The sequence below is a fragment of the Sodiomyces alcalophilus genome (assembly GCF_042370955.1).
Source record: "Sodiomyces alcalophilus JCM 7366 unplaced genomic scaffold ACRALscaffold_4, whole genome shotgun sequence".
Classification (NCBI taxonomy): Eukaryota; Fungi; Ascomycota; class Sordariomycetes; order Glomerellales; family Plectosphaerellaceae; genus Sodiomyces; species Sodiomyces alcalophilus.
This window is the reverse complement of record NW_027263535.1, coordinates 5147832-5175023: the sequence shown is the minus strand read 5'-3', so window position 1 is coordinate 5175023 and position 27192 is coordinate 5147832. Positions and strand designations below refer to the sequence as shown.

Here is a 27192-nt window from a genome sequence, read left to right as displayed (position 1 = left end):
TGTCTCACCACAACTGACACAAAGACAAATCGAGGATGGACCGACCAGCCGCCAAGAGCCTAATCCGAGGTGAAATTGCGATAAACAATGAGCAGCAGAACCATGTGGGTAGTGTCGCAGTCGTAATTTGGCCTCAGCAACAACCAAAGGCGAGTCGAGTTTGTCGCCGTTGATCACAATCATACCCACGACGGAGTACTCCCCACGGCATCCCCAGAAACCAGACTTGTACAACACAACGCCATTGTGTTCCTCGGCACGCCAAGCTGTATAGATTGAATCATGCATGGCCTTGACCCACTGGTATCCGTACGTTGTAGATTCCATTCCGTAGGACCATCGGATAATTCTCCATTCATGTCACTGTTGTCAGGCCCTGGCCCGTCAGCAAGGACATTATCAAGATCCCCTCACGTTTCCTTGACCTCCATCTCTGCCACAACCATCCGTGCACTCAACCTGCAAGGCATCCTGGATAGTACCCGTAGCCTCCATGGACGCTGCTGAAGCGTCACACCTTTGCAGCCTTCTGCCTCAGACCTCACCATGGGTATCTCGATTCTCCATCTGTCCCGTCTTAGACACGTCTTCTCCAAGTTCTGCAGTACGGTATCAGCTCCCGCGGAACGTAATTCATATGACCCAGCCATGCCATGCCCTGATTGCTCTGTGATTTTCCTTTTCCTAGTACTTATTGTAGTACTGCATGTTAATCCGATCATGCCTCACCGCCTCGACATCCACTAAAAGTTCATCTTGCCCAGCCTGGACGCCCCCTTGACAGGCGCCGGCAGGCACTGGCACAGGCGATCCCGATCTACAGTATCCCCGTTAGTTTCATCACTCGTCATCGTCATCGTCATCGTCATCGTCATCGTCATCGTCATCGTCATCGTCATCCACTTCTTGCAACGTACCGGCCTCCTTCTCAAAAAGCAGCGAAATGTCATCGTGCTCCCCCGGCAAGTCCGGCAGGTCGAGGCACACCGTGCCCATGTCGTCCGTCGGCCCCTCCCCGTCCTGCGGCACCCGCGGCAGCGGAAACTTGGCATCCACCAGCCTCAGCCCCGCCCTGCCGCCGCGCGAGAACGTCTCAAACACGTCCGTCCCCTTGAGCACGAAATTCATGCACTGCCCGTGCTGGAAATCGGGAAAGAACGCCACCAGCTGCACCACCGTGTCCTGCTGCACCACCTGGATCCGCGTCCACCCGGCCTCCCACTTCTTGTGGATCGGCACCACCATGCGCCGCCGCGAAATCGCAAACGCCGCCGCCAGCCCGTCGAACCGCACCCGGAACCCCGTCAGCGCCGCCTGGAAGCTGTGGAGGTCCTGCAGCTTGGCAAACTTAAACGACCGCACCGTCTGCATCGTCTGCAGCATCTGGAGCGCCTCGCCCACCTCCTTGGCCACCTCCCGCCCCACCTGCGCCTCCGAGATGGCCACCGTCATGTCGAACTGCGGCCGCCGCATCACCGTCAGCGTCTTGGCGTCGCTGACCTCGAGCCGCACCCGGAGCTCGCCCGTCTCCACGTTCACCCGGTCCGCCATGGTCCCCACCTTGGAGTCGATGACGAGCTTCAGCTTGTCCGACAGCACCGTCGGCGCCATGTCGTCCCCGCCGTGGTCGTCGTTGATGACCCGGACCATCTTCCACGGCAGCTTGTTGATGCCCGGCAGGCTCTGCGCGTCGCTCAGGGACCGGCCCAGCGAGAACCCCGTCAGCGGCACGTCGGCGTAGATGGTTTCGTCGTGGAGCACCGCCGTCCCCGTCAGCAGCGTGTGGAACCGGATCCTCTCCGTCTCGTCGTTGAACGAGAGCACCATCGATCCCTTGTGCCGCCCGCCGTCGCACTTGAGCAGCAGCGCCGGGTCGCCGCCGTCCCCTCGCAGGAACCCAAACGGGATCGGCTGCTGCGGCGCCCACGTCGGGTTCACCCCGCTCAGCGTCCTCGTCCTAGGCCCGGAAACCACGGCCAGGCGGAACCCCCGGTGGAAGCTGCGAGGGCCCGTGGCCGACGTCTCCTTGAGAATCTGTTCGAACAAGGCCACCTCGCTCGACGGGACGGCTTCCTTGGGGAAAGAACGCGCCTGCGGGTCGGCGTCGAAGTACTGGAACGTCCGGAGCGTCGACCGGAACACGCACTGCTCGTCCGGCCGGGGGTACAGCGTGGCCTGCGTCTTGGACCCAAAGTCGTACATGTTCCACAGGACCCGGAAATCCTGCTGCAGGCACTGGATGGCCAGCTTGAAACCGCGGGGCAGCAGCACCTCCAGCACGCACGTGTCCGTGATCCACCGCACATCCTCCCACGTGGGCCCGGCGTTCTTGTTGCTCTGGATGCGGAGGTGCACCTGTCCGTTTTGGCTCGCCAGCACAAAGACGACCCCGGATTGCTTTTGCGGGCGGATCATGGACAGGAAACAAGGAAAGTGGAACGACTGCGACTGCGACTGCGACTCGCGGCCCTGCTCCATGAGAAAGGCGTCGACGAGCACGCGCCCGAAGCAGAACACCTCGGTGGTGTCGCTGATGGGGAACGCCTCCAGGGCGTCGGCGGCCGAAGGGGGCTCCAGCACGCCCGAGATGGCCGCCGCCGCGTTCCCCGTCAGCAGGGCGATCATGTCCTGGCTAAGCTTCGGGTACTCGATCCAGATGGACTTGTCAATGACCTGGGGCAGAAACGCCTCTTCCGGGGGCAGCAGGCCGTTCTTCTTCATGGATCCGGCAAGTTTCGCCAGCCCCGAGCTCAACGTCCTTCGCACCTCGTCGACTTCCGCGTCGGGCGGTGACTGCCTGTTGGCCATGATTTCGGGGATCGCCTCCTCCAACAGCCAGTGGCCCTTGGCCAGGTTGGTGTGCGCTTGTTGCCTGTCAATCTCGCTCTGCATCTGATCCTGCGGATTCGTCGGCCGTGCGCGGATGGCAACCTCCAGCCCCAACCTCCCGCGGAGAAACCACCAGAGCGCCGCTCTCGCGAGGTCGTGAGGGTCGCAGGCGGAAACGGGCCGAACCGTCTCGGCGTGTAGTCGAAAGAGTTCGTTCAGGTGACGTGTGCGCTCGATGAATAGACGAAGCGCGTCGTCCCCGCTGGGTGTGGTCACATCGTGTGCTTGAAAGGATCCTAGCCGAGAGAGGCTAGAGACCGACGTTGCCGAGGGCGGCACGGGGCTAGGGTGGTGGTGTTGTTGTTGTTGCTGCTGTTGTCGTTGTTGAAAGCTGGGCTGGCGGGAAAAGTCGGGCTGCGGTGGTGGTTGCTGGTCGTAGCCGGTGCTGTTCACAGAGTAAGTAGAAGAGGACGGGCTCTGGTCACGCGCGGCCGAGGCCCTCGTTCGCTGGCTCTCGGGCGACCTCGGTGCTGCGCTCATGGGCGCTGTGGGTCCGGTTGGTGGTGGAGGCGCGGTGGGTGCAGCAGGTGTATAAGGTGCGATGGGTTCGCGAGACGTCCCAAAAGGCGAGTGCCTGGCTTCCTCCCATTCTCGATGAGGCACCACACTAGAGCGTGCGGCCTCTGCAAAGGCCTTGCCTTCGGCCTGACGCATTTCGGCCTGTTGGATTTCCAAGAAGGACCTCCTATTCTCGTCCTGAACCCTGTTCATAGACGAATCCAAGAACCGCGTGCGTGCGGCCGTGCCGGGAATGACCTCTTGCTGCGGGTTGACCCTGTGCTTGACCGGGTTGCCGGTGTGGCTGTATCCCGTCTGCGACCGACGTATCGGAGCGGGGACGAAGGTATCCGGTTCGAACCGAGACGCATCGGGAGGTCTTTGGGACGCATCGGCGGCGATGGGAGCGACGGTGTTGGGACGGCCGGACGAAGGGGGTTGTCGTAGCTTCTTCTGCCTGGAGATCTCGATGCATGGGGTGGAACATTCTTCACCGCCTTCGCCTATGATATCGGGTTGGGTATCGGCAAAACGGACAAGGAACCCTTTCCTGTTTCGCCTCGGAGATGGAGCGGGACTTTTGGAGCCGTGCCTTAGGGGCAGGCTTTGTTGTGAAAGGGCACTAATGTCGTGTGCCTGAGGGTAACGGGAAGCACTCCTGGTATCGAGCTTGGTGAGAGCCGGGAGGTTGGTGGAGGGGGGGGCAATAGTCGGATGCAGGGGACTGGCTGCAGTGTGTAGGAAGTCATTAACGGCATCGTCGGTAGCCGGTTTGCGTTCTTTTTCTTTAGGCCCAAAGAGCTTGCCCATCAAGCGGCCCCGGCGCGAGGAGCGGCCCTCCTCGGCTGGGTCATTATCCATCGTAGCTCGTGCACGGAGGGGTCCGCATAGGTGTCATAGGAAGGGATGTCGGGATGCGCGCGTTGCAAGCTGTAATGGATTCTTTGTTAGTATGCGTTACTTTCCAGGTGCATGGTATGGAATTTTGGGCGGTTTACCTTTGACAGACCTACGATCGTGAGAATCAGAATGGGTACCCAGCTCAAAAGCCAAGGTTGACAATAAAAGGAACAAACTCGGCCGCTCTTACGTTGTACTCAAGCGATGGGGCCACCCAGGGCACGCAAGTCGTAGCGCCAAGCAAGGGGAAGGATGGGGGGTCAAGTTGGCGGCTGGCCGGATTGGAAGGTGGAGAGTGGCACCTTGAGATGGGAGATTGGGCAATGGGACGAGAAATGAGGGTGCAGGATGGTGCAGTGGTGGCCTGGGCGGGCGGGTGTATGCATCACGGGGTTTTGGCTGCCAAACCGAGGCCCTGCAAGAAAGAAAAAAAGAACGAAGAAAATGAATGAACAAACCAAGGCCAGGTAAAGAGTTGGAAAGGAGAGAAGGAGGAGTTGGTGTTTTGGTGTTGAGAGGTTTTGGAAACGCGGAGTCCAGGTACCTACTAAGCTATGTACAAAGTACACATTCTCGCGCACCTACCAATTCTACATTTTAAGGGGGCAAGCCGGGGTTGTCTTTACGTACCTATTAGAGCGATGTATGGCATCTATAAGTATACCTACTCATCTTAAATACATATATCAATATTCTATATAATTCGATCTTAGTACTTTTTGTAAGCTGGCCTCTATATCCCCAGAAAATCCAAATATTGACCCCAAGATAGAAGGAAAATACAAATAGTGAAGGGAAAGGCATGTGCGTGGAGGTTTCAGGTTTTGGCTGATCCCCGCCGTGCCAGGAACAATCAATTTAGTGGCAGGGACTCGATATGGAGGTCGCAGTACGGAATACCAGATAGGTACGTTGTACAGTACATCACCACAGCATTTATTGCCAGCATTCTTGACGAGGAATGGTTTGTTCCGGGGCAACGTGACTTGCACATGCCCGAGATGTTTGGCCGTGGTAGATATGTCTTATGGACACTTATCTACCCACGTTGTATATACCCAGGCGACTGGCATGAAGTGTGTACTTTATATATAAATCCTCGTATCCCATCGTGTCTTTTAGTTCTTGACCAGCTATTAGTCACTAATCTTCGGAATAATCAGTAGGTACCTTGCTTAGTACCAGTGGAGTAACACAAGCGTCTCCACGTCCCTATTCCCAACTACCGCTTGTCTCCAAGATGACCATCTCAAAGACGATACTAAGGCATGTCTTGATCACACCGGACTCCTTTGCATATTGGTATCTGGGAAGGTGTAGTGGTTGATGATGGGCGCAGCAGTGCAGGTACTGTAGTACTCAGTACGGAGTACATAGGGTTCAGTTTCACCGTTTCAATTCTTTTGAATGTAAGAGTACCTCGGCGCTTGCGTTTCAGGTTACGACCTTGGCAAGGATGAGTCGTTCCTGATTGGTACCTCTGAATCCGTCGCGTGAGCTCAAGAATATTACTATGTACCTAAGTACCTACAACGTACATCGCATGCTCATTTCGAAAATACAAAATACCAGACTTGACTCGACTTTGGTGTTCAACGAACCTCCAAACGAAGACAAAAAATCACCCTCGAACAAGTTGCCGCAGCCTCTTTTCAATCTTCTTCCTCCCCTCGTACGTCTCCCACACCCGGTGCGGCGCATCGTCCACAACGTCCCAATGCAGCGTCTTCCCCGTCAAATGCGTCAAATCACGCTGCTTCCCCTCCCACCGCCGGTCCCGCCGCATCTTGACCCCCGAAGTGATCACCGTCACCGGCGTGTCCTGCCGCTGAATCGCCCGCGCGCTCTCCACCTCCCGCCGCGTCAGTGAATCCGCCACCAGCCCTTCCTGCAGCCACGCGAAGATGAGCTTGCTCCCGCCCCCCGCCGACCGGCCCCACACCCGGTCCCTGCCGCCCCGACCCCGAAACAGAGCCCCGGGCAGCTGCTCCAGCCCCAGCGGCGAAATCGCCCCGCGCAGCCACAACCCAAACCCCCTCCACGGCGACGCCAGCCGTCCCAGGAGGTCTTCGTGGTCCGCGTCCACCAGTAGGATCCCCTCCACCTCCTCCCCGTGCCGCGCCGAGAAGACCCGTGAGTAGTGCGCCCCCGTCCCGGCGCTCAGCAGGACCCATGGCCCCGACTCGCCCGCCCGGACCAGCGCCTCGCTCAGGGCGTCCGTGGCCATCCCCGCCGACAGAGGCGACGGTGCCGTGTCGCTCCACCCGTATCCCGGCCTGTCGGCGAAGCAGTACCGCGAGATGGACCCGTTCTTCACCGCATTGTCGGCCAGCTGCCAGAGCCCATTCTCGACGGGCCATTCGCCGCCCTCCAGGAGAACCGTGGGCTCCTTTCGGCCCTCGTCGTTTGTTTTTTCTTCGCCGTGGCAGGACAGGTGGATCTGGTACTTGCCGCCGTCGACCCAGTACCTCCGGCCTGGCGGGGTTACGCCGGCATCCAAGGCGCGTAGGACGAGCTTCGCGGTCATGAGGACGATGACGATGTTGAGGACGACAAAGGCGATGGTCGAGACAAGCACTTCTGTCCATTCGAATACGGAACGTCGGGTCTCGACTCGGCCCGTAAGCCGCTCTTCTTCCTCGGCCTTGCCCCATTCGACGGTTCGATCGGCGAGGAGAGTCCATAAACTCATAATCAATGCCCCTGTTATGACGATTAGTCTTACGTCTCAGTGGGGAAGGAACAAAAGAAAAAAACAAACGTACAGATGACGCTGGTCATGCCGACCCATCCCTCCTCATGTCGCGTCCGCTCGACCGAGACGGTAATGATCACGTTGACGAAGAGGAGCACGGCCATGACGATGCTCAGAATCCGCACGGCGCGCGACGGCACCGCAAAGAAGGCCAGCGTGAAGAAAATGTTAAACAGCGCCAGGCACGCGTACCCAAAGGCGAAGAAGGGGGACCCCCGCGTGTTCATTCCCGGCGGCGTCACGAAGATGCTCACGAGGAGAAGCACCCACCACACAAACGTGACGGCGGCGAACAGCACCGTCGCGTACCGCACAAAACGGACCGTCCACAGGTTGTACGGCGTGACGGCCGGGTCGTCCGGGTGCAGGAGCGGCGGTCGCTCGTCGGGCCTGTTGGGTAGGAGCCGCGTTCGCTCGGTGGGCGGCGCCGACGACTCGCCCCTGTCCTCGTCGCCGTCGCCGTTTCCTGCGTTTCCTGTACGCCAGGGGTCGGGCGACTCGCCGGCCTGGGAGTCGTCTGGTTTGTTTCTGCCCCAGAGTGTCGACATGACGTTTGACGACAATGACGGGGATTTGCAAGACGATTTTCTCCCCTTTCCTTTTCTTTCCTTTTTTTTCTTTTTTTCTTTCTTTTTGTCCCTCGGTCTGCTCTCTGGATTGATCTGGACTGATTAATCCAAGACTGAAGATGAAGTGGCCGGGGAAAGGAACAACCATGTGTTAATGGCTGGTTTATCACTTCTGCCGTCTGAATGCTTTCATCGCCCGCCTGTCCCCCGTAACGACAAAGGGCAAACAGCCATGATCAATCGTGTACGTCATTTCGACCATCCTTCCCCGGATGCCACCGAGCTAGACCTATCAGTCGCTAGTCCCAGACTGGGAGCTCCTACCCCAGCCTACCACTTCTCGGGGTTCGCCTCCGATGAGATGATCGACATCAGCACGACGTAGGTACTCGTCAACTTGATTGCCCGTTTGCAGAAGACGTACGAAGTACGTATACGTCTGCCATGTATTAACTCAGTATGCAACTCATGTGTTTCTTTACTTTTATTTTTTATTTTATCTTTCGTTTGTTTTCTTTTACCAGTCTTCGTGTCATTTAGTGATGCGCGAGACGCTGGAGATGAGCAGTGTAAATCCAAGAGGAAACTCCAGCAACTTGACACAACGTACTCTAGTGCAGCTCTCCCAAGTCGTAAACGTTGGTGATATCACCGCCATCCTCCCATTCGCATGATAATGTGATCATTCCATTGCGAGGGTGCCTGGTGATGTATACTTGTAACGACATGATGGTTGCTTGCTAATGGTGCAATGGAACACGAGGACATACTAATTCGACCGACCGAAGCATCATCCCATCCTCCTGCACATTGTTCATCGGCCCATTTAATCACTGCTCATCAGTCAACGCTCCGTTCCCGCTGTCAAGCCGCCAAGTTGCCAAGGCTAAGAGATCGATCCCGTCACAGGGATAAGACGGACGCCCGACCAACGGGAGCACGTCCCTTGGAGACGTTCCCCCACAATTCTTGGCGAGTCACAGCCTTAGGTAAGCACAGTGCAATGGAGCACAGTATTCAGTACTACGTACGGTTCTGTTGCCCAAGGTATCTATGTACAACGTACACCATTGGTCGCAGCTTTAGCTCTTCTAAGAACGCGTCAAAGTGGGGCAACCAGTACACGCCTGTAACCGTTGTACTCGCCCCTCGCCGTTTAGGCAGTTGCCTTGATTAACATCTCGACACCAACTTCCCAGGTATCGAACATCATACAGGCAAGGCTGACCACCTCTTGCTCTTCCCGGCACCTTCACGTCCAACATCAACGGAGACTTCGAGTCATATCCAGAGCTGGTCCCACGTCCATCCATCCCCGGTCCGCCTGTCAATCCGGCTTGTTCGCCCATCCCGTCGGACATGCCGGGCCTCACAATAGCCACCGATTCGGCATCGGGAGGTGCATCGGGAGGCCACTCGTCGGCGCGACAACCCCAACCACCCGCGCGCTCAGCCTCCCCAACCCGCCCTCCCGTTAGTCCCATCACGCCCACCTCACAACCCGCCCAACTCTCCACCGCCCGTTTTCGTCCAAATTCTCCACAGCCACGCCCTCCGGCCCCGTCACAGTCGCAGTCGCACGAACCCCCCTCTTTCGCCGCCGGCCGACAAACATACACCCAAGCCCGCCTCGTACCCGATGCCTCCCTCTCCGCCATCCCCCCGCCACCCACCATCCCCATCGACTTTGACGCCAACCCGGACGTCCTGGCCCTGCAGTCCGCCATTTCCATCCTGCAGATGCAGCGCCAGCGCGCCACCAACGACATCCGCACCCTCAGCGCCGCCAAAGATGCCGCCATCGCAGACCCGCCCGCCTTCCTAGCCGACCTCACCTCGGGCCGCCTCCGAAACCAGTCCGAACCCCTCTTCGCAGCTGCTGCCCCCGGTAGCGCGCCCAGAGGAGACCCCGACTCGTCATCCGCTTCCTCCGACGAAGATGACCAAATGGACGTAGACGGTCAACAGTCCACCTCCACAGCAACCCGCCAATCCGCCAAGAAAGAAAGGGAAAGGAAAGAAAAGAAACAACAACAACAGCAACAGCGCAGCAAGAACAAAAACACCGCCAGGCAACCAGCCGAACCCTCCGCCCGGCCCGCGCCACCGCCCCCCTGGACCGAGTTGCCCCGACCACAAAACGTCGTCCGCTGCCCACCCATCAACTGGTCCCAGTACGCCGTCGTCGGCGAGTCCCTCGACAAGCTGCACGCCGAGCAGCTGCGCCGCCCGGACCAGGGACAGCCCGCCGTCATGGGTCCCGGCGGCACCTATGATTTCCGGGCCTCTGGCGAGGCCAACCCGACAGAGTTTGTGGGTGTCGCCGCCCCCTACGCACCGGGCAGGGACAAGATTGAGAAGAAGCCGCGAGGGGACCCTAAACGATGAATAAATGAAAGGAGGCGGGGACGGACGGGGACCTTCTTCGCATGCCAGTGCGTTGGACTGCCGCTGCCCCGACTTTGCTACATGCTATTGGGGTGGCGTGTAACTACGAGTGGCCGGGACCATAAACGTATACATACGAGTAACGGAGTTATGAAGAACCACGATAATGCATGCGCTTCATGATGAGGATTATGGCGGGACGCGCCGTGCCTAACGGCTGTCATGTCAATGAGTCTCCCACTAAGGGGCGCGACTCCGTGGACTGCGGCTGTGGGAATGTTAATTAATCTAATTCCTCAAGTCTTGCATCACCATCCCAATTATCACCCCATCAGGGCAATATCGGCACCGAGGTCGCTGTATGGTGCCAAAACTCCGTCTAAGAAATCATGCCCTTAACCATCCCCTGATTTTCCCTCCTCTCTTCCTAGGTACTTTATCCAGGGTATGCAGAAGCCAGGCCTGAACGCCCCCAAGCACGATTCCTGATCCGAGTTGCTCCCTGAAATAATGACGCGTCGCGAATTTCTTGTACCAGCATAAAGGAAACGAAAAGAAAAAAAAGAAAAAGGAAAAAAGAAAGAGAAAAAAAACGAGAAAAAAAGAAGGAAAAAAGTAATGGTTGGGAGGAAGGGTCGCTGTTTGCCGAGTTGACCAAACCCCTCTGCTGACTGCTTCAAGACCCCGGTGGTTGCGCTGTACGATGAGCTCACAGCACCGCCGAGGTCTCTATCGACCGAATTCAGTAGTCCCTATATACGATTGTAAGCTGCGATCACCATGGCACAGGCAAAGAAATACCCAAAGAAAGAAAAGGAAGAAAGAGTAAAAAAAAAAAAAAAAAAAAAAAAACACTCACTCAACACTCTGCTGGGCCGACCTCCTAAGACGCCGGTTGTAAAGTTTCCTGCTGGCCGCCCCGCCCCAGTACAGATTATGCGCCTCGAGGTTGACTATGGTCCGAGGATCATAGGCGGGATCCTCTTCTTCTATGCTGGCAAACACGGCCTCCAAGTGCGACTGCACGTCCTCCTTTCGCATCGGGTTGGGGAAATAGCAGACGGTGCCATCCAGCGCGACGCGGTGGTGGAAAATCTTGGTCTCGAACCGGACCCGCGGCTGCTCCTCCGGGAACTGGGGGCTAAAGTACACTTTGATCGTGAACAGGCCCCCGTCGAGGTTCGTCATGGGTCGCCCAAAGTAGGTGAGCACCCATACGAACGGATTGCCGTCCTCGAGCCGCAGGTCATGGGGCACGTCCCGCCGCTTGAACCACTGCACCACCTGTTCGTACTGATGCTGCAGGTTCACGGCGACGGTGGAGTCTTTGGCCTTGGCTTCGAGTCCTGCGCGGGCCCACTGGTCCACTTCGGCGTCAATAGCAGCCTTGATGTTGTGCATGCGGCGTTCGAGATCGGTGTAGTTGAACCGACCCTCCATAGAGTTACTCGGCCCCTCGAAAGGCATCCGGACAAAGGTCTGATGGTCCTTAACTTCCGCCTTCGCCTTCTGGATGGCATCGAGGTAGGAATCGTAATACCACAGGAACCTCCGTTTGCAGAGGTCCTTGAAGGGCTCAAAGGCAACGGGTAAATCGTCTGCATCCATCAGTTCATCATCACCCTCGTCCTGGTCGGCCGCGGACTGTTGCGCGACCGTCTGGCCATCTGGCATCAATCCCAGGTAGTCCTCCAGGCGTTGGATGACGGAGATGCGGAGAGTCTCGTGGCGGATCTACACGGTTGGTAAGCTCGTCAGCCCAACCCATGTAATACAGAGGCATGCAAGCGCCACTGACTTTCTGGACGTAATCCTTTTGGTTCGTCTTGTCCGAAGGCTCGTTCGCGTCTTCAAAACCAGGTTCGTTCTCATAGGGGTTGCCAGACATCAGGCTCTGGATGGAGAGGAGAATCGATTCCAAACCTTGCGCGGCGGACCATTCTTCTCCTCGCTCACCGCGCCAGGTGCTACCACATGAATCAGCCCGCGAACTTGCACCTTGTTTCCTTCACTACTGATTTGCCACGTACCCTAGGATGGACCTGCGGGAAGATTAGCACGAATCCGAGACGGGGAAATAGAGGACGCGGAAGGCCTACAAGCAAACCTTGCCTGACGCGTAAATGTTGGGATTAAAACGACAGCGGCCTGAATTCGTCGTGACGCTCGTGACGTTTGGCGATTTTCCTGGGTAATCTGTTACAGCGTCAGCAGTCGAGCGGCGACCAGACTCGTGGTCAGTCGAACGAACCCTTGCCGAACTTGAAGGCGAACTGGACCCTGGTTAGCACATGGTATATCCACGATACACGCGTCCATCTCCCACGGACGACATACCTCAAAGAAGCCAAACTCGTACGGCGTATCATGAGGGCCAATGATCAAGGCACGAACATTCCGGACGTCAATATCTCTGCAGGCGACGGCGAGGGCTAAGCCGGGCAACCAAGTTAGCGCGCGTTGCACGGCGCAGTATTTCGGGTTCAGTGCTCGTACACAGATCACACGTTCGCTGGATATCACTCAGCTCCTATGGACAGAAAATGGTCAGCTTGGAATATCCTGGCTAGGCTGAAGGACATGCGAATAGAGGCGAACCTTGGTGATCCGAATGATTGATTGATCCGCCATGATGACCGCCGAGGACCTGGCTGTCGGCGAGCTTTGGCCACGTTGTTTTCAGGGTACGACGACGCGATGGCCCGACGTGTAAAAAAAACCGAAAAGTGTCGATGCTGAACAGGCGAGCAGTTTTTGCTGGATTTCGTAAGTAGCAGAGGTAGAGTGTTGGGTGAGGTCGTGGCAGGGAGAGAGAGAAAGAATGGAAGGAGTTGTTTCTCTATGGGAAAGTTGCCGTAAATTACGGTATCACCATGCTTTGGCGGGGTAGCAGGCAAGGCAGCAGCGGGGCTGAGAGCGCATGGGGAAACTTTGTGAAAGAGACATCTGAAGCCTGTACTGGAACCTGCACTGAGTGACGGGACATTTGACACGGAGGTGAGCAGTAGTAGAGGTACACTAGAGTGCAGGCCTTGGGCAAGTACCGAGACAATATTGGGTACGTTGTACCTCAACGTGGACTGTTTGCTTTTTTTTTCTTTTTTTTTCCCCAGGTTTATTAGAGTCCGTATGCAGCCAGAAGCTATGACAGACTTCTTCGGAAGTACCGAAGGTATAGTAACTACCTTAGGTACAGGACACGCTATAGCCACTTCGGGTTAGGAAAAGTGCGTGGGAGCATTCATTCACTTAGAAATACCACGTACGCCTATCCCCTTCACTTTAGCAAATCTACCCCTAAGGAAAAACCGTACAGAACTGTCCGGGGAAAAAAACCTAGAAGCCCCGGTAGCCCGCCCTATACGAGTACCACTATTTGCAGCCGTCCTGTCTGGTATTTGTAGCCCTCTCTATCCTATTCAGGAAGGTTACGCGAGCTCGCGTATCATACTAGTGTACTATACGCGGTCGCGTAACCTCCCCAATTAGGGTTGAGTGGATAATAAATAGTGAACAGGGGGCGTACAAATACCGGTACTCTTATCGGGGACCTTGGGCGTAAATGCCTGACAGAAGAAGATACTTTAAGACGCATAGACGATAACTGTATAATAAAGCTGTTCCTATTGTCCAGAAGCATGATCATATTGTCATTCCCCCACGTTCCAGCAACATGTTAGACCTGTAAAGACGCCTAACTCACAGAACTTAATGAATAGATGTTCTTGTGGGAGCGTCTAGAGATAGGTGTCTTGCAAACCCAATGTCACCGATTCGAGCACAGCTAGCTCTCTAGTCCCTTCTTCCACGGGGACCTTATCATCAAAGTCGTCGTTTGCCAAGTAGATGCCAATCATCCTCGCAGTTTGGATCGCAGCACGTACGTCCTCAGGCACGTCACCTATCTTCGCGTATAACGTTTCCCAGAACAGCCGCCTTAGCTCGACGTGGCGCTGATGGAAGCGCATGCCGTTTCCAGTCCGGACACCTAGGAGGTTCTCGAGACCCCAAAACTGCGTGCCGAAGGGGCCGATCTTAGCATCGCGCCAGTCAACAATTCCAGTAATAGAACCCGTCTGCACGTCCACGTGTATGTTATTCTCGAGGAGGTCCCAGTGGTTAATTACTATAGGAAAGTCTTCGCAGAAAAGGGACGGCAGCTGCGTCTTAAGCTCGTTTAGCTGGGGTCGAAAGCGATCAGGAAGTATCGTGGAGAGGCGCTCGAGGTGCGACGTGTATTGGTGCTGGATCGAGGGTATATCCGAACAGGACGCCGAGACAGTCCGACTATGCCATGCCGAGCTACAGAACCTGTTTTGTTGATATTATTAGCTTATATATCTTTCGAGAATCTGGTCTCTATAGTTATAAGGCTTACACAGCAAAGTCTCGTATAGTCCGCTTAATAAGATGGTAATTCTTAGGGTGTAGGAGATTATTCCGGGCAACATCGAACCCGACCCCAGATATATCGTTCATTGTATACACATATAGCGGGTCTAATTGCCCTTTAAGATATCTATAGCTCGGCACTAGCTCTCCGTACGCCTCTTGCGCGGCAAGGGCGATATCAACGTCCAATGGGTAACTAGGGTCTCGGAACTGGACGATGAGCTTCTCTGCGTTATCATGATAGGAAACCCGAACTGTATAGCTCTGCGCGCCTTGGCCAGCGGTGGGCGCTGCTACACCGCCTCCAGCAATAGCGACAGCCTTTTCGTGGCATGCTTGATCTGTAATAGGACGGTGCTTTTGGAAGAAGGTTTTGATCTGATAATTCGACAGAGCATTCATCTCGGCCCTTTCCTTAGCGATAGATGACAGTTGTCTGAGGGAGGTCCGAAATCAACGACCCGACCTGTTTAGAGGAAATAGTTTTCAAGGGAAGGAATGCTGCCTCGTCCAATTGCGATGAACACACTCCCAACATACCTATCCAAGACGCAGGCAGCAGGCAGGCCTGTTGCTGCCTGTTACAAAAGGAGGGGCTTCCTGCATGACAATCATGCTCCTTGCTTTCAAAACCCAACCCTAACCTATTATTGGTCAGAGACGATTTGAGTAAGTCGCAGCAGTTGTCAGAATGGTCACCAACACCCCCTACCATAACTGAAGGCAACTGCAGTATTTATACCACAGAGATTCCTGCAAAGAAACACATTTTCTTAATACTGGCCTTCTCTGCGCGAAAGCCTTCACTGAACTCGGCCCCTTTCCACACCCGATTCGCATGTTCGATACGGCTACAATGGCATCCGCTGATATCGCCCGTATCAACCCTTTGATGGTGTTGAAAATAGGAAGACGCGTTGGTACGCGTTGGTGGGTATTATTTACTCGTTACTTGCTAAGACCCACTGTACCGTACTCATTATTAGGTAAACTCCCGTGGGGTGTCGTTACATATTGTACCTACGTACTTCCAACACGACCCTCTTTCCACACGCGTAAATGGATTTCCAAGCGCGTCACCAAGTTGGAAACCGAATTGAGATTTCAGCGACATCCGGAATACACCCTATCCTATGACATTGAACCATAGATGACATTCAAAACGTACGAATAAATTTCCGAAACGAAGCGTTGTTCCGCAACAATGGCGAATTTCTTCGACGTTAAGGCTAGGAAACAGGCCGCCGCCGCTGGTATCTCCACGCAGAAACAAGATAAATCATCACAGCCACCAAGGACGCAGCCTTGGGTCGAGAAATAGTTTGTTCTTCCTTCTCCCAATGTCATGACATGCCCCATCGAGTTGCATCTGACAGGACGTCTGACCTAGCCGGCCGAGGACCCTCAACGATGTCACCGCCCAAGACCATACCATCACCGTCTTGCAGAGGACGCTACAAGCCTCCAACGTATGTCCAGCTTCTCATCGATCACACGACTCGACGCTGATCTGCAATAGCTTCCTCACATGCTCTTTTATGGTCCGCCAGGTAGGTCTTGACGTTGCCCCCGGGACCGACACCCGAAGCCACTTTGGGCAGCAGGCTAAACAAACGGACTGTTCCTAGGCACCGGCAAGACCTCTACCATCCTCGCCTTGGCGAAAGAACTATACGGCCCCGAGATGATCAAATCGCGCGTTCTCGAACTCAACGCCTCCGACGAGCGAGGCATCTCCATCGTGCGCGACAAGGTGAAAAACTTTGCCCGCATGCAACTCACCAACCCCACGGCCGAGTACAAGAAACGATACCCCTGCCCGCCGTTCAAGATCATCATCCTCGACGAGGCCGACTCCATGACCCAGGACGCCCAGAGTGCCCTGCGCCGGACCATGGAAACCTATAGCAAGATCACCCGCTTCTGTCTCATCTGCAACTACGTCACCCGCATCATCGACCCCCTGGCGAGCCGTTGCAGCAAGTTCCGATTCAAAAGCCTGGACCAAGAAAACGCGCGGAAGAGGCTCGAGGAAATCGCGGACAAGGAGGCCGTGCTTCTCGAGGACGGTGCCGTGGATGCCCTGATCAAGTGCAGCGAGGGTGACCTGCGGAGAGCCATTACCTTTTTGCAGAGTGCGGCCAGGCTGGTCGGCGCGGTGGCCGTGAACGGGGACGGGGACGCGGACCAAGATGGGGATGCGTCGATGGATGTGGACAAGAGGCCTGTCACTGTCAGGATCGTCGAGGAAATCGCCGGTGTCATCCCCGATAAGACCATCGATAGCCTGGTGGAGGCCATCCGGCCGCAGAAATCCCGCGATACCTACCAAGCCGTGGCCAAGGTCGTCGAGGATTTGGTTGCCGATGGGTGGAGCGCAAGTCAGGTTGTGACCCAGGTATGTTCATCCTAGGTGCTAACCTCGGTCTTCCCTCTCGCATTGCCTAACGTGGTGGATGCAGTTATATCAAGCCATTGTGTTCGATGAGATGATCCCAGACCTCCAGAAGAATAAGATTGTCCTGGTCTTCTCCGAGGTCGACAAGCGTCTCGTCGACGGCGCCGACGAGCACCTATCCATCCTAGATCTCGCCCTGAGGATATCAGGAATCCTTGCAGGTCATTAAAGTCTCAATGTCACGCCATACATCGGTCAAATGTCATGCGGGAAAAGGGGGCGGGGATTTGTATGTGGTCTTGCCGAAAAGCTGTGCAAAGGCGTTTTCGAGTTTGTGTGTACTTATTCAGGGGGTTAAATGGGGGGTTCGTTCTGCTGCTGCTTCACATTGCCTTCCCATCGCTTCCCATGGCCTTCCCATCGCTCTCCCGTTACCTGGTCGAGGGCTCATGGCCGATAAGGCCAAGCTTCCCATCCAGAATAGACCAAGGGTCCTCCAAAACAGCTGGCGCCGCTTTCGTGCGCTCAACATGCTTCCTCCGTCCTCGTTTACCATCGTGTTCGCCCGTCAGCCAGATATCCTCATCCCCCTCCCCCTCCCCTTCCGCCTTGCTTCCCTCACCCCCCCGGCCGAGTAGCTGGTCGATATCGTGAAGAGCCTTCATAGAGCCCTCCAAAGCCAACTGACCTTGCTCAATCTTCTCCGCCACCGCCTCCAGCGTCGCAATCTTGGCCGCGTCGGCCGCGAGCACCCAGGGTTTGACGAGGTTGGTGGAATCCGGCTTTTCCGCCGCGGTTGCGGCTGCCGATGCCGCAGCGATGTGGTCCCCAAAGCCGGATTTGGACCGCACCGCTGCTATCGGATTCGGGCGAGGCATGGCTGCTGCGCCGTGACTGGGCAGCAGTTGGCTTTCTTCGCTTAGATGGTCCAGCAGTTGCCGCGTGTCATTGACCTGCTTGGCCAGCGAGGCCTGTATGTGGGACTTGTGCTTGATCATGCCTTTCTGCTGTCGCGAGAGGTGCAGGAGACACTCGAGGTAGGGGATCATGAGATGCGTTGCTGGGGCGGGAGTGTCGTCTTTCTTGACTGCCGGCACCGGAGGGGCAGGCTGCTGCGAAATGGTTGGCTTCAGTGTCGGGGGAGGCTTTTGCGAGACGAGCGTCAGTAGCGACTTGCGTGCCGCTATGTATCGGGCATATTTCTCCTTGATTTCGGCCAGTTGGGCGGTTGTGTTGGTTTGTGGTCCTGCGACGTGTTCCCGGCGAGATTCTCGCTCGCCCTCCTCCCCTTCTTCGCCCTCCCCTGACGCCTTTCCTAGTTCTGCCTCGATCCAGTTGATGAGCTCGTTTCGGGTCAGGTTGAGCGCGTGTAGTTTGGCTTCGGCGCTGATGTTACCCGTGATGGGTTGTGTCCTGGCCCTCACATCATCGAGTAGTTGCTGTTCCCTCCGGAGCTGCAGTTTGGACCGAAGCACGACCTTTTCCAGTTGATCGATCAGACTAGATAGATCCTCTTTCGAAGCATTGGTGTTCATACCGAAACCTTCCATGATCTCCCTTGGTACATCGGGAAGGACCGGGGCGTCCATGAAGAGATGGTCTGGACTGAGGAATTTGTGCGAAGCAGCTGGTTGCTGCACCATCATGTTCACATACTTTTCGAGTGTCGACAGCTTCTCATGTTTCTGTCGCAGCTTCATCATGGCGAGATGATCTCGGATAACGTCCGTGGCATTGTCTTTAGGACTCGTACTACTATGTGGCGCGGTTCTCCTCCGAAGCTGGTCATATTCCTGGCGAGCTTTGACATTGTCGTGAGCGGCCCTTAGATATTCTCTCTGTAGACCCTGTATATCGTCTCTTCGCTGGACCTGGCTCGATGCGTCGAGAAGGGACAGTGGGCCTTGTAAGTCCTCGATCCGGCGATGCCGCTGCAGATGTATCGCCAAGACGCGTCTGATGTAAGCGACTTGTTCTCGTGGTTTGATGTACGGCTCAAGAGCGGCCTTTGTCTTTTGAAGTATTTCCGGCTCTGAGTCCATCGTACCAGTGGAAGCCAGTGCTGTTCATCTACAGTGATCGGATGTGCGAGGCGGTGAGTGAGTTGGCTGGCGACGGGCCGGCAGAAGTGATATGAGAGGCGACTTCCGAATGGGCCGTCGCAGCAAGAACTCGTAAGAGTCCGCCTACAATAATAGAAGAAACAAGACGGAGAGATAAGTTGGCGACATGCAGTTCAGTGCGGTGTACGAGGATCTTGGAAAAGGAGCCCTGGGTGCCTCGCGCATGCGTGCAACTCAAGAAGTACCTGGGTACTTGCCCTGTCATTCGCGACTGTCATACAGGAAGGTACCGATACAGGTAGGTGAATATCATCCAGAGGCAGGATATTCCGACTGTACCCTTTGGATATTCCGACTGTAGTTCTGATATGGGCCCACTTTCTTCCTATTTCGGAATGACAGACACAGCTACGTCGCAAACCACTCCAACGCCTTTTGACGCCTTTTGACGCTTTACTTCGTAGATCAATTTGATCGCTCAGACTAATTGAAGGCCGTAACTGAAATGATTTTTTGACTGCTTGATTGAGAACAGCGATTCCATTTCGTATCTATTTACCACCAATTAGGGCCTCTTTACAGAATCCAGTTCCCCGTCACTCATTCTTATACATCCAGCCTACTCCTGCTGCTGCTCCTGTTGTTGTTGTTGTTGTTGTTGCTGCTGCTGTAATTCACGGATAAGCGTTCGATTGAAGCCGATCGTAGAAGAAATAGCTCCGCGACCTCCTTTAGTAATAACAGCTCCACGACCTTTTCCACGACCTCTTCCACGACCTCTTCCACGCCTTCTTCCACGCCCTCTTCCACGCCCACGCCCACGGATATCGCCTTGTTGTTATTGTTGTTATTGTTGTTGTAAGGAAATAGGTAGTAGAAGCATAATCGCGTTGTTGATTGAAGCAGATTGAGGTTGCGCGTATGGGTTGAATTGGCGATCGTAACTTTGTGTGTGTGTGTGTGTGTGTGTGTGTGTGTGTGTGTGGGGTCTAGGACGTAAAAGTTGAATGGTCGGAAAAGTGGACCCACCGGAACTACAGTCGGAATATCCAAGTGGTACAGTCGGAATATCCTGCCTCTATCATCCAATGGCTGTGCAGCTTCAGTGCCATTTTGATGTACATGTGGCGTTCTGTGGCTGATGCGGCAATCAACACGTGATCAGGCGCCTCGCAGCCATGATGTAGGTACAACGGGGCAACCAATCTTTTTTCGACCTTCGATTCTCGCGAGCAACATCTCAGAATTGACCCATCTTTCATCATCACCGTCCCACCCTACACGTACATACACTTGGCTCTCGACACAGGGTTCGCCGGTTGAGCGAATTCCCTGATTCTTTCTTCTTTCACTCCAACCCATGGAAGACGGTGAATCTAAACATCAGCCATCATGTCGAACCAACAACGCGACATCTCCCAGTACAAGTACTCGGCCATGTCCAACCTGGTCCTCCAGGCGGACAGGCGTTTCGTCTCCAGGCGAAACGACGAGCCGACGGGCGACCCCGAGTCACTTGCTGGGAGGTTAAGCATTCGCGACATGGGCAACCGCGTCGCCCGTGACGCCGCCCCCAAACAGAAGAAGGCGCCGGGCCTGCCCCAAGTCGAGCGCGGCGGACTGCAAGAAGGTGAAGATGTGCTTTTGCGAGAGCAACGAAAGAGGAAAGGCGACGCTGCGCACATGAGAGGGACTGGCGTCCTGGGCACGGCAGACTTGACCATCGAGGGCCTCACATACCGGCCACGCACCCCCGCCACTCGAGCCACGTACGAGCTCATCCTGAAGATTGTCGCCGACAACCTCGGTGACGTACCGCAATCGGCCGTATTGAGCGCAGCAGACGTCATCTTGGAGTTCCTCAAAGACGACGACATCAAAGACAGCGAGAAGAAGAAGGAGGTGGATGACATGCTAGGCGTGTCTCTCAGTCCCAAGGAGTTCAACGAGCTTGTCAACCTGGGCAAGAAAATCACCGATTATGACGCCCAAGACGAGGACGAGACCATGCAAGATGGCACCGCAGAAGAGGCGGACGGCGACATGGACGACCGCCAAGGTGTCGCCGTCGTGTTCGAAGACGAGGACGAGGACGAAAACGCAATCACCCACGAAGTGCGCGACGAGACATCAGAAGAGGAAGATAATGAGGATGAGGACGAGGACGAGGGCAAACCAGATTCCACAGAGGACGCCGACGAGCCAGGACTGGGCGACGAAGCCATGGTCATCGATTCCGCCCAAACCAAGAATGAAAAGGAAGGAAAAGAGGCGAGGATAGTCCCGGCAAGGGACATAGATGCCTTTTGGTTGCAGAGACAAATCGGAAAGCTCTATTCAGATCATCACGAACAGGTCGACAAGGCGACGGAAGCGCTCCGCATCCTCTCGGGAGAGCCCGACGAAGCGGGGGGCGAGGAGAAGCCGCTCCGGGAGATTGAGAATGACCTGATGGAGCTCTTCGACTACGAACACCACACCTTGGTCCAGCTTCTGATCGAGAACCGGGAAAAGGTCGTATGGCTCACGCGTCACGCGAAAGCGGAGACGGACGAAGAACGCGCGGCTGTCGAACGGGAAATGGCCTCGGAAGGTCTCCAATGGATCCTCAACGAGAAACACGGTCGCAAACCGTCGGATCAGAAGTCTCGCAAGATCGACATCAAGATGGACATCGACGTTCCGCCCGAGGTCGCGGCCAAATCGGCGCCCAAGCCCGAACGCCCGGAGGGATTAATGGGAGGATTGCAACCGCGAAGGCTGATCAACCTCGACAACCTGGTTTTCGACCAGGGAAACCACCTCATGACCAACCCCAAGGTCCGATTACCCGAAGGCTCGACAAAACGGACGTTCAAGGGCTACGAAGAGATCCATGTGCCCATCCCCAAGAAGCCGGCCGACCGGAGCCAAGGACTGATCCCCATCACCGACATGCCCGAGTGGTCTCGGGTTCCGTTTGGCACGACAAAGGCACTGAACAAGATTCAGACCGAGTGCTTCCCCACCGCCTTTGAGGACGACGGGAACATGCTCATCTGTGCCCCGACGGGCAGTGGAAAGACCAACGTGGCCATGCTCACCATCCTCCGCGAGATTGGCAAGAACCGCAATCCTCAGACGGGAGAGATCGACCTGGATGCGTTCAAGATTGTTTACATCGCGCCCTTGAAAGCCCTCGTCCAGGAACAAGTCGGCAACTTTGGCAAGCGCCTCGAACCCTACGGAATCAAGGTGTCCGAGTTGACGGGTGACCGACAACTTACCAAGCAGCAGATTTCCGAGACGCAGATCATCGTCACCACTCCCGAGAAGTGGGACGTGATTACCAGAAAGGCCACCGATCTCACCTACACCAGCCTCGTTCGGCTCATTATCATTGATGAGATCCATCTGCTGCACGACGAACGTGGTCCTGTTATTGAGAGTATCGTGAGCAGGACCATTCGAAAGACGGAGCAGACTGGTGAGCCGGTTCGCCTCGTCGGTCTGTCAGCGACGTTGCCCAACTACCGAGATGTCGCCAGCTTCCTTCGAGTCGATGCGGCCAAGGGATTGTTTCATTTCGACGGCTCCTACCGGCCTTGCCCCCTGCGCCAGGAATTCATCGGCGTGACAGATCGCAAGGCCATCAAACAAATCAAGACCATGAACGACGTTACCTACAACAAAGTGATCGAGCACGTGGGCACGAACCGGAACCAGATGCTCATCTTTGTCCACTCGCGCAAGGAGACGGCCAAGACGGCGCGATATATCCGCGACAAGGCGCTCGAGCTGGACACCATCAACCAGATCCTGCGTCATGACGCCGGTAGCCGTGAGGTTCTCAACGAGGCCGCTAGCCAGGCGACCGACAAGGAGCTCAAGGACCTCCTGCCCTACGGTTTCGGTATCCATCACGCGGGCATGAACCGGATGGACCGGACCGACGTCGAAGACTTGTTTGCGCGAGGCGCCATTCAGGTTCTCGTCTGTACCGCGACTCTTGCCTGGGGCGTCAACTTGCCCGCCCACTCGGTCATCATCAAAGGCACGCAGGTGTACTCTCCCGAAAAGGGCAGCTGGGTTGAGCTCAGTCCCCAAGACGTCCTGCAGATGTTGGGGCGTGCCGGCCGGCCCCAGTTCGACACATATGGCGAGGGCATCATCATCACGACGCAGAGCGAGATACAATATTACCTGTCTCTGCTGAACCAGCAGCTACCCATCGAGAGCCAGTTTGTCAGCAAGCTGGTGGACAACCTCAATGCGGAAATTGTCCTGGGTAACGTGCGGTCGAGGGACGAGGGCGTCGAGTGGCTCGGGTACACGTACCTCTTCGTCCGGATGTTGCGCTCGCCCGGGTTATACCAGGTCGGCGCCGAGTACGAGGACGATGAGGCCCTGGAGCAGAAGAGAGTAGACCTCATACACTCCGCGGCGACGGTCCTCAGAAAGTCCAACCTCGTCAGGTACGACGAGAAGACGGGTAGACTCCAGGCGACGGAACTGGGACGCATCGCGTCGCATTACTACATCTCGTACGGCTCCATGGACACCTACAACACCCTCATCCAGCCCGCCATCACCACGATTGAGCTCTTCCGGGTCTTCTCGCTCAGCGCCGAATTCAAATACATTCCTGTCCGACAGGACGAGAAGCTCGAGCTGGCGAAGCTCCTGGGCCGAGTCCCCATCCCGGTCAAGGAGAGTATCGAAGAACCTCACGCCAAGATCAACGTTCTTCTCCAAGCATACATCTCGCGGCTCAAGTTGGAAGGCCTCGCTCTCATGGCAGACATGGTATACGTCACGCAGTCGGCGGGCCGTATCCTGCGTGCCATCTTCGAGATCACGTTGAGGAAGGGCTGGGCCTCGGTGGCCAAGACGGCGCTGGACCTCTGCAAGATGGCCGAGAAGCGCATGTGGCCGACCATGTCGCCCCTGCGCCAGTTCCCCACGTGCCCCAGGGAGATTATCCAAAAGGCGGAGAGGATGGAAGTGTCCTGGGACAACTACTTCGACTTGGATCCGCCGCGCATGGGCGAGCTTCTGGGAATGCCCAAGGCCGGGAGGACGGTGTGCGCGCTCGTTGCCAAGTTCCCCAGGCTCGAGGTGCATGCCCAAGTGCAGCCGCTGACCAGGTCGATGCTCCGCGTTGAACTCAGCATCACGCCCAACTTTGAATGGGACGACGACGTGCATGGCCCGGCCGAGAACTTCTGGATCATGGTGGAGGATTGCGACGGCGAGGACATTTTGTATCACGATCAGTTCCTGCTGCGCAAGGAGTACGCCGTTTCCGAGTCCAACGAGCACATTGTCGACTTTACTGTCCCCATCACCGATCCGATGCCGCCCAACTACTTTATTTCGGTCATCTCGGATCGCTGGACGCATTCCGAGACCAGGCTTCCGGTGTCGTTCCACAAGCTCATCCTCCCCGAGAAGTTCCCTCCCCACACCGAACTCCTCGAACTTCAGCCGCTCCCTGTTTCGGCGTTGAAAGTCAAGGAGTACGCGAGGTTGTATCCGGGCTGGGACCACTTTAACCGCATCCAGACGCAGACATTCAAATCTCTCTACGAGACGGACCAGAACGTGTTCGTCGGCGCGCCCACCGGGAGCGGCAAGACGGTTTGCGCCGAATTCGCGCTGATGCGCCACTGGTCCAAGCGGAACACCACCGATGGCGACGACCAGGCCGGAGGGCGTGCCGTGTACATCGCGCCCTACCAAGAACTGGTTGACATTCGTCTGGACGATTGGCGGAAGAGACTCGCCCCGCTGCGCGGCGGCAAGACGATCGAGAAGCTCACGGGCGAGACGGCGACAGACCTGAAGATTCTGAGGTCGAGCGACCTGATCCTCGCCACGCCGATCCAGTGGGATGTGCTCTCGCGGCAGTGGAAGCGGCGGGTCGAGGTGCAGACGGTGGAGCTGTTCATCGCCGACGAGATCCATCTGCTGGGCGGCCAGCAAGGGTACATCTACGAGTCGGTGGTGTCGAGGATGCACTACATCAGGATGCAGACGGAGCGTCCCATGCGCATCGTGGCGCTGAGCGTGTCCCTGGCCAACGCGAGGGACCTGGGCGAGTGGATCGACGCCAAGAAGCATGAGATTTACAATTTTAGCCCTCACGTCCGAGCCGTTCCGCTCGAGCTTCACATCCAGTCGTACACGAACCCCCATTTCCCGTCGTTGATGCTTTCCATGGCCAAGCCTACGTACTTGGCCATCACGCAAATGTCCCCCGACAGGCCTGCTCTGGTCTTCGTGCCGAGCCGACGGCAGACCAGGGCGACGACACGGGATCTTCTGGCCACCTGCTTTGCCGACGACGACGAAGATCGGTTCCTGCACGCCGATGTCGAGCAGATGCGACCGCTGCTGGACCGGATCAACGAGGAGGCGCTGGCCGAAGCTCTCTCGCACGGCATCGGGTACTATCACGAGGCGCTGAGCCAGAGCGACAAACGTATCGTCAAGCATCTCTACGACCACGGCGCCATTCAGGTCCTCGTCGCATCGCGGGATGTATGCTGGGAGCTCGACTGCACGGCCCACCTGGTGGTGGTGATGGGCACGCAACACTTTGAGGGCCGCGAGCATCGCTACGTCGACTACCCGGTGAGCGAGGTGCTGCACATGTTCGGCAAGGCGCTCCGGCCCGGCAAGGACGGCCGAGGCCGTGGTGTCCTGATGGTGCCGGCGGTGAAGAGGGAGTACTACAAGAAGTTTTTGAACGAGGCGTTGCCGGTCGAGTCCCACCTGCACAGCTACCTGCACGACGCGTTTGTGACGGAGATTAGCACGCGGCTGATTGCGAGCGGCGAGGACGCGATCAACTGGACGACGTTTACGTACTTTTACAGGCGGCTCCTGGCGAACCCCAGCTATTACAACCTCACGGACACGACGCAGGACGGCCTCAACGACTACATGTCGGACCTCATCCAGACGACGCTGACGGAGTTGCAAGAGTCGAAGATTATCGAGCTGGACGACGACGACGGCACGGTGATGCCGCAGAACGCGGCGATGATTGCGGCGTACTACAACATCTCGTACATTACGATGCAGACGTTCCTCCTGTCTCTGAGCGCGCGGACCAAGCTCAAGGGCATCCTCGAGATTGTGACGTCGGCGACGGAGTTTGAGTCGATCCAGATCCGGCGACACGAGGAGGGCATCCTGCAGCGCATCTACGACCGGGTGCCGGTCAAGATGTCGCAGCCGGCGCCGGACTCGCCGCACTTCAAGGCGTTTGTGCTCCTGCAGGCGCACTTTTCGCGGATGCAGCTGCCGATCGACCTGTCCAAGGACCAGGAGGTGATTGTGTCCAAGGTGCTCAGTTTGCTGAGCGCGACGGTCGACGTGCTGTCGTCGGACGGGCACCTGAACGCGATGAATGCGATGGAGATGTCGCAGATGGTGGTGCAGGCCATGTGGGATCGGGACAGCCCGCTGAAGCAGATTCCTCACTTTACGCCGGACGTTGTCAAGGCGGCGAGCGAGTTTGGGTATGTTTGACTTTTGCTTCCCTATTCTCCCTGAAGTGTCACTAACGCGCAACAGAATCAAGGACATTTTCGACTTCATGGAGGCGATGAATCCCGAAGAGAACCCCGACTACGCCAAGCTGATCAAGAAGATGGGGCTGGACCAGAAGCAGCTTGCGCAGGCGGCCAACTTTACCAACGACAAGTACCCGGACGTCGAAATGGAGCACGAGGTGCTCGACGAGGACGATATCCGGGCCGGGGAGCCGTCGCAGATCCTCGTGAAGATCCAGCGGCAGCTGGAGGAGGACGACGAGTTCGACCCGACGGTGCACGCGCCGTTCTACCCGGCGACCAAGCTCGAGAGCTGGTGGCTGGTGGTGGCGGAGGAAAGCACCAAGAGCGTGCTGGGGATCAAGCGCGTCACGGTGGGGAGGACGTTCCAGGGCAAGCTCGAGTTTATCGTGCCGACGGCGGGGAAGCACGACCTGAAGCTGTTCCTTATGAGCGACAGCTATGTCGGGGTGGACCAGGAGCGGGAGTTTACGGTCGAGGCGGCCGAAGGGATGGATGTCGACGAGGACGACGAGGACGAGGAAGACGAGGAGTAGACGGCGTGCAAGGATAGGAAGAAGATCACATTGTATTTTATTGGCCTTTCAGTGTGGTATGTGTATTCATAGTATGGGCGTTGTAGGTGAAAGATATTGACGATTCTATGCGACAGTTAATAAGGGGCTGGGTTTAGAGTGGACGGACACTGTGGCTGAGGTGGCGTCTGACAGTGACTTGCATGTGCACAAGTGGATGTACCTACTGCAAGTGGATGTACCTCTCAAGTGGAGGTACTCAA

The 27192-nt window shown here is 56.4% G+C and overlaps 10 protein-coding genes across 10 annotated transcripts; 5 read left to right on the top strand and 5 right to left on the bottom strand.

Annotated features, from left to right (window-relative positions):
* Window positions 1-743: 743 nt before the first annotated feature.
* Window positions 744-4248, bottom strand: ACRALDRAFT_2105086 (uncharacterized protein; the record flags this gene model as incomplete). Its single annotated transcript, XM_071023223.1, has 2 exons — window positions 744-817; window positions 918-4248. The coding sequence occupies 2 exons, from the start codon at window positions 4246-4248 to the stop codon at window positions 744-746; spliced, it is 3405 nt and encodes a 1134-aa protein (XP_070875449.1).
* A 483-nt stretch (window positions 4249-4731) lies between these two features.
* ACRALDRAFT_210419 (uncharacterized protein) lies at window positions 4732-5784 on the top strand (the record flags this gene model as incomplete). The annotated part of the gene is made up of 9 exons (XM_071023177.1): window positions 4732-4754; window positions 4806-4902; window positions 5109-5148; window positions 5221-5298; window positions 5350-5363; window positions 5410-5426; window positions 5473-5601; window positions 5627-5670; window positions 5702-5784. 9 exons carry the CDS (start codon window positions 4732-4734, stop codon window positions 5782-5784), a joined length of 525 nt encoding a protein of 174 aa, XP_070875448.1.
* Window positions 5450-7697, bottom strand: ACRALDRAFT_1076382 (uncharacterized protein). The gene is made up of 2 exons (XM_071018505.1): window positions 7053-7697; window positions 5450-6990 (listed from the first exon to the last, which is right to left on the bottom strand). Exons 1-2 carry the CDS (start codon window positions 7588-7590, stop codon window positions 5909-5911), a joined length of 1620 nt encoding a protein of 539 aa, XP_070875447.1. The 5' UTR covers window positions 7591-7697; the 3' UTR covers window positions 5450-5908.
* A 97-nt stretch (window positions 7698-7794) lies between these two features.
* Window positions 7795-8285, top strand: ACRALDRAFT_2020085 (uncharacterized protein; the record flags this gene model as incomplete). Its single annotated transcript, XM_071020000.1, has 4 exons — window positions 7795-7813; window positions 7842-7992; window positions 8030-8081; window positions 8136-8285. 4 exons carry the CDS (start codon window positions 7795-7797, stop codon window positions 8283-8285), a joined length of 372 nt encoding a protein of 123 aa, XP_070875446.1.
* A 685-nt stretch (window positions 8286-8970) lies between these two features.
* Window positions 8971-9999, top strand: ACRALDRAFT_1063629 (uncharacterized protein; the record flags this gene model as incomplete). Its single annotated transcript, XM_071016829.1, has 1 exon — window positions 8971-9999. The coding sequence occupies one exon, from the start codon at window positions 8971-8973 to the stop codon at window positions 9997-9999; it is 1029 nt and encodes a 342-aa protein (XP_070875445.1).
* An 855-nt stretch (window positions 10000-10854) lies between these two features.
* On the bottom strand, window positions 10855-12630 carry ACRALDRAFT_2105116 (uncharacterized protein; the record flags this gene model as incomplete). Its single annotated transcript, XM_071023225.1, has 7 exons — window positions 10855-11733; window positions 11798-11966; window positions 12099-12195; window positions 12251-12272; window positions 12337-12431; window positions 12496-12529; window positions 12598-12630. The coding sequence occupies 7 exons, from the start codon at window positions 12628-12630 to the stop codon at window positions 10855-10857; spliced, it is 1329 nt and encodes a 442-aa protein (XP_070875444.1).
* A 1106-nt stretch (window positions 12631-13736) lies between these two features.
* ACRALDRAFT_2104147 (uncharacterized protein) lies at window positions 13737-14228 on the bottom strand (the record flags this gene model as incomplete). The annotated part of the gene is made up of 1 exon (XM_071023172.1): window positions 13737-14228. A coding segment is annotated over one exon (492 nt), but the record flags the coding sequence as incomplete, so codon positions are not given.
* A 1367-nt stretch (window positions 14229-15595) lies between these two features.
* On the top strand, window positions 15596-17018 carry ACRALDRAFT_2027958 (uncharacterized protein; the record flags this gene model as incomplete). The annotated part of the gene is made up of 5 exons (XM_071020503.1): window positions 15596-15711; window positions 15782-15860; window positions 15911-15941; window positions 16020-16789; window positions 16854-17018. The coding sequence occupies 5 exons, from the start codon at window positions 15596-15598 to the stop codon at window positions 17016-17018; spliced, it is 1161 nt and encodes a 386-aa protein (XP_070875442.1).
* A 202-nt stretch (window positions 17019-17220) lies between these two features.
* ACRALDRAFT_1081716 (uncharacterized protein) lies at window positions 17221-18831 on the bottom strand (the record flags this gene model as incomplete). The annotated part of the gene is made up of 1 exon (XM_071019199.1): window positions 17221-18831. The coding sequence occupies one exon, from the start codon at window positions 18829-18831 to the stop codon at window positions 17221-17223; it is 1611 nt and encodes a 536-aa protein (XP_070875441.1).
* A 1260-nt stretch (window positions 18832-20091) lies between these two features.
* On the top strand, window positions 20092-27115 carry ACRALDRAFT_1042526 (uncharacterized protein). The gene is made up of 2 exons (XM_071015266.1): window positions 20092-26360; window positions 26416-27115. Exons 1-2 carry the CDS (start codon window positions 20245-20247, stop codon window positions 26948-26950), a joined length of 6651 nt encoding a protein of 2216 aa, XP_070875440.1. The 5' UTR covers window positions 20092-20244; the 3' UTR covers window positions 26951-27115.
* Window positions 27116-27192: the final 77 nt, after the last annotated feature.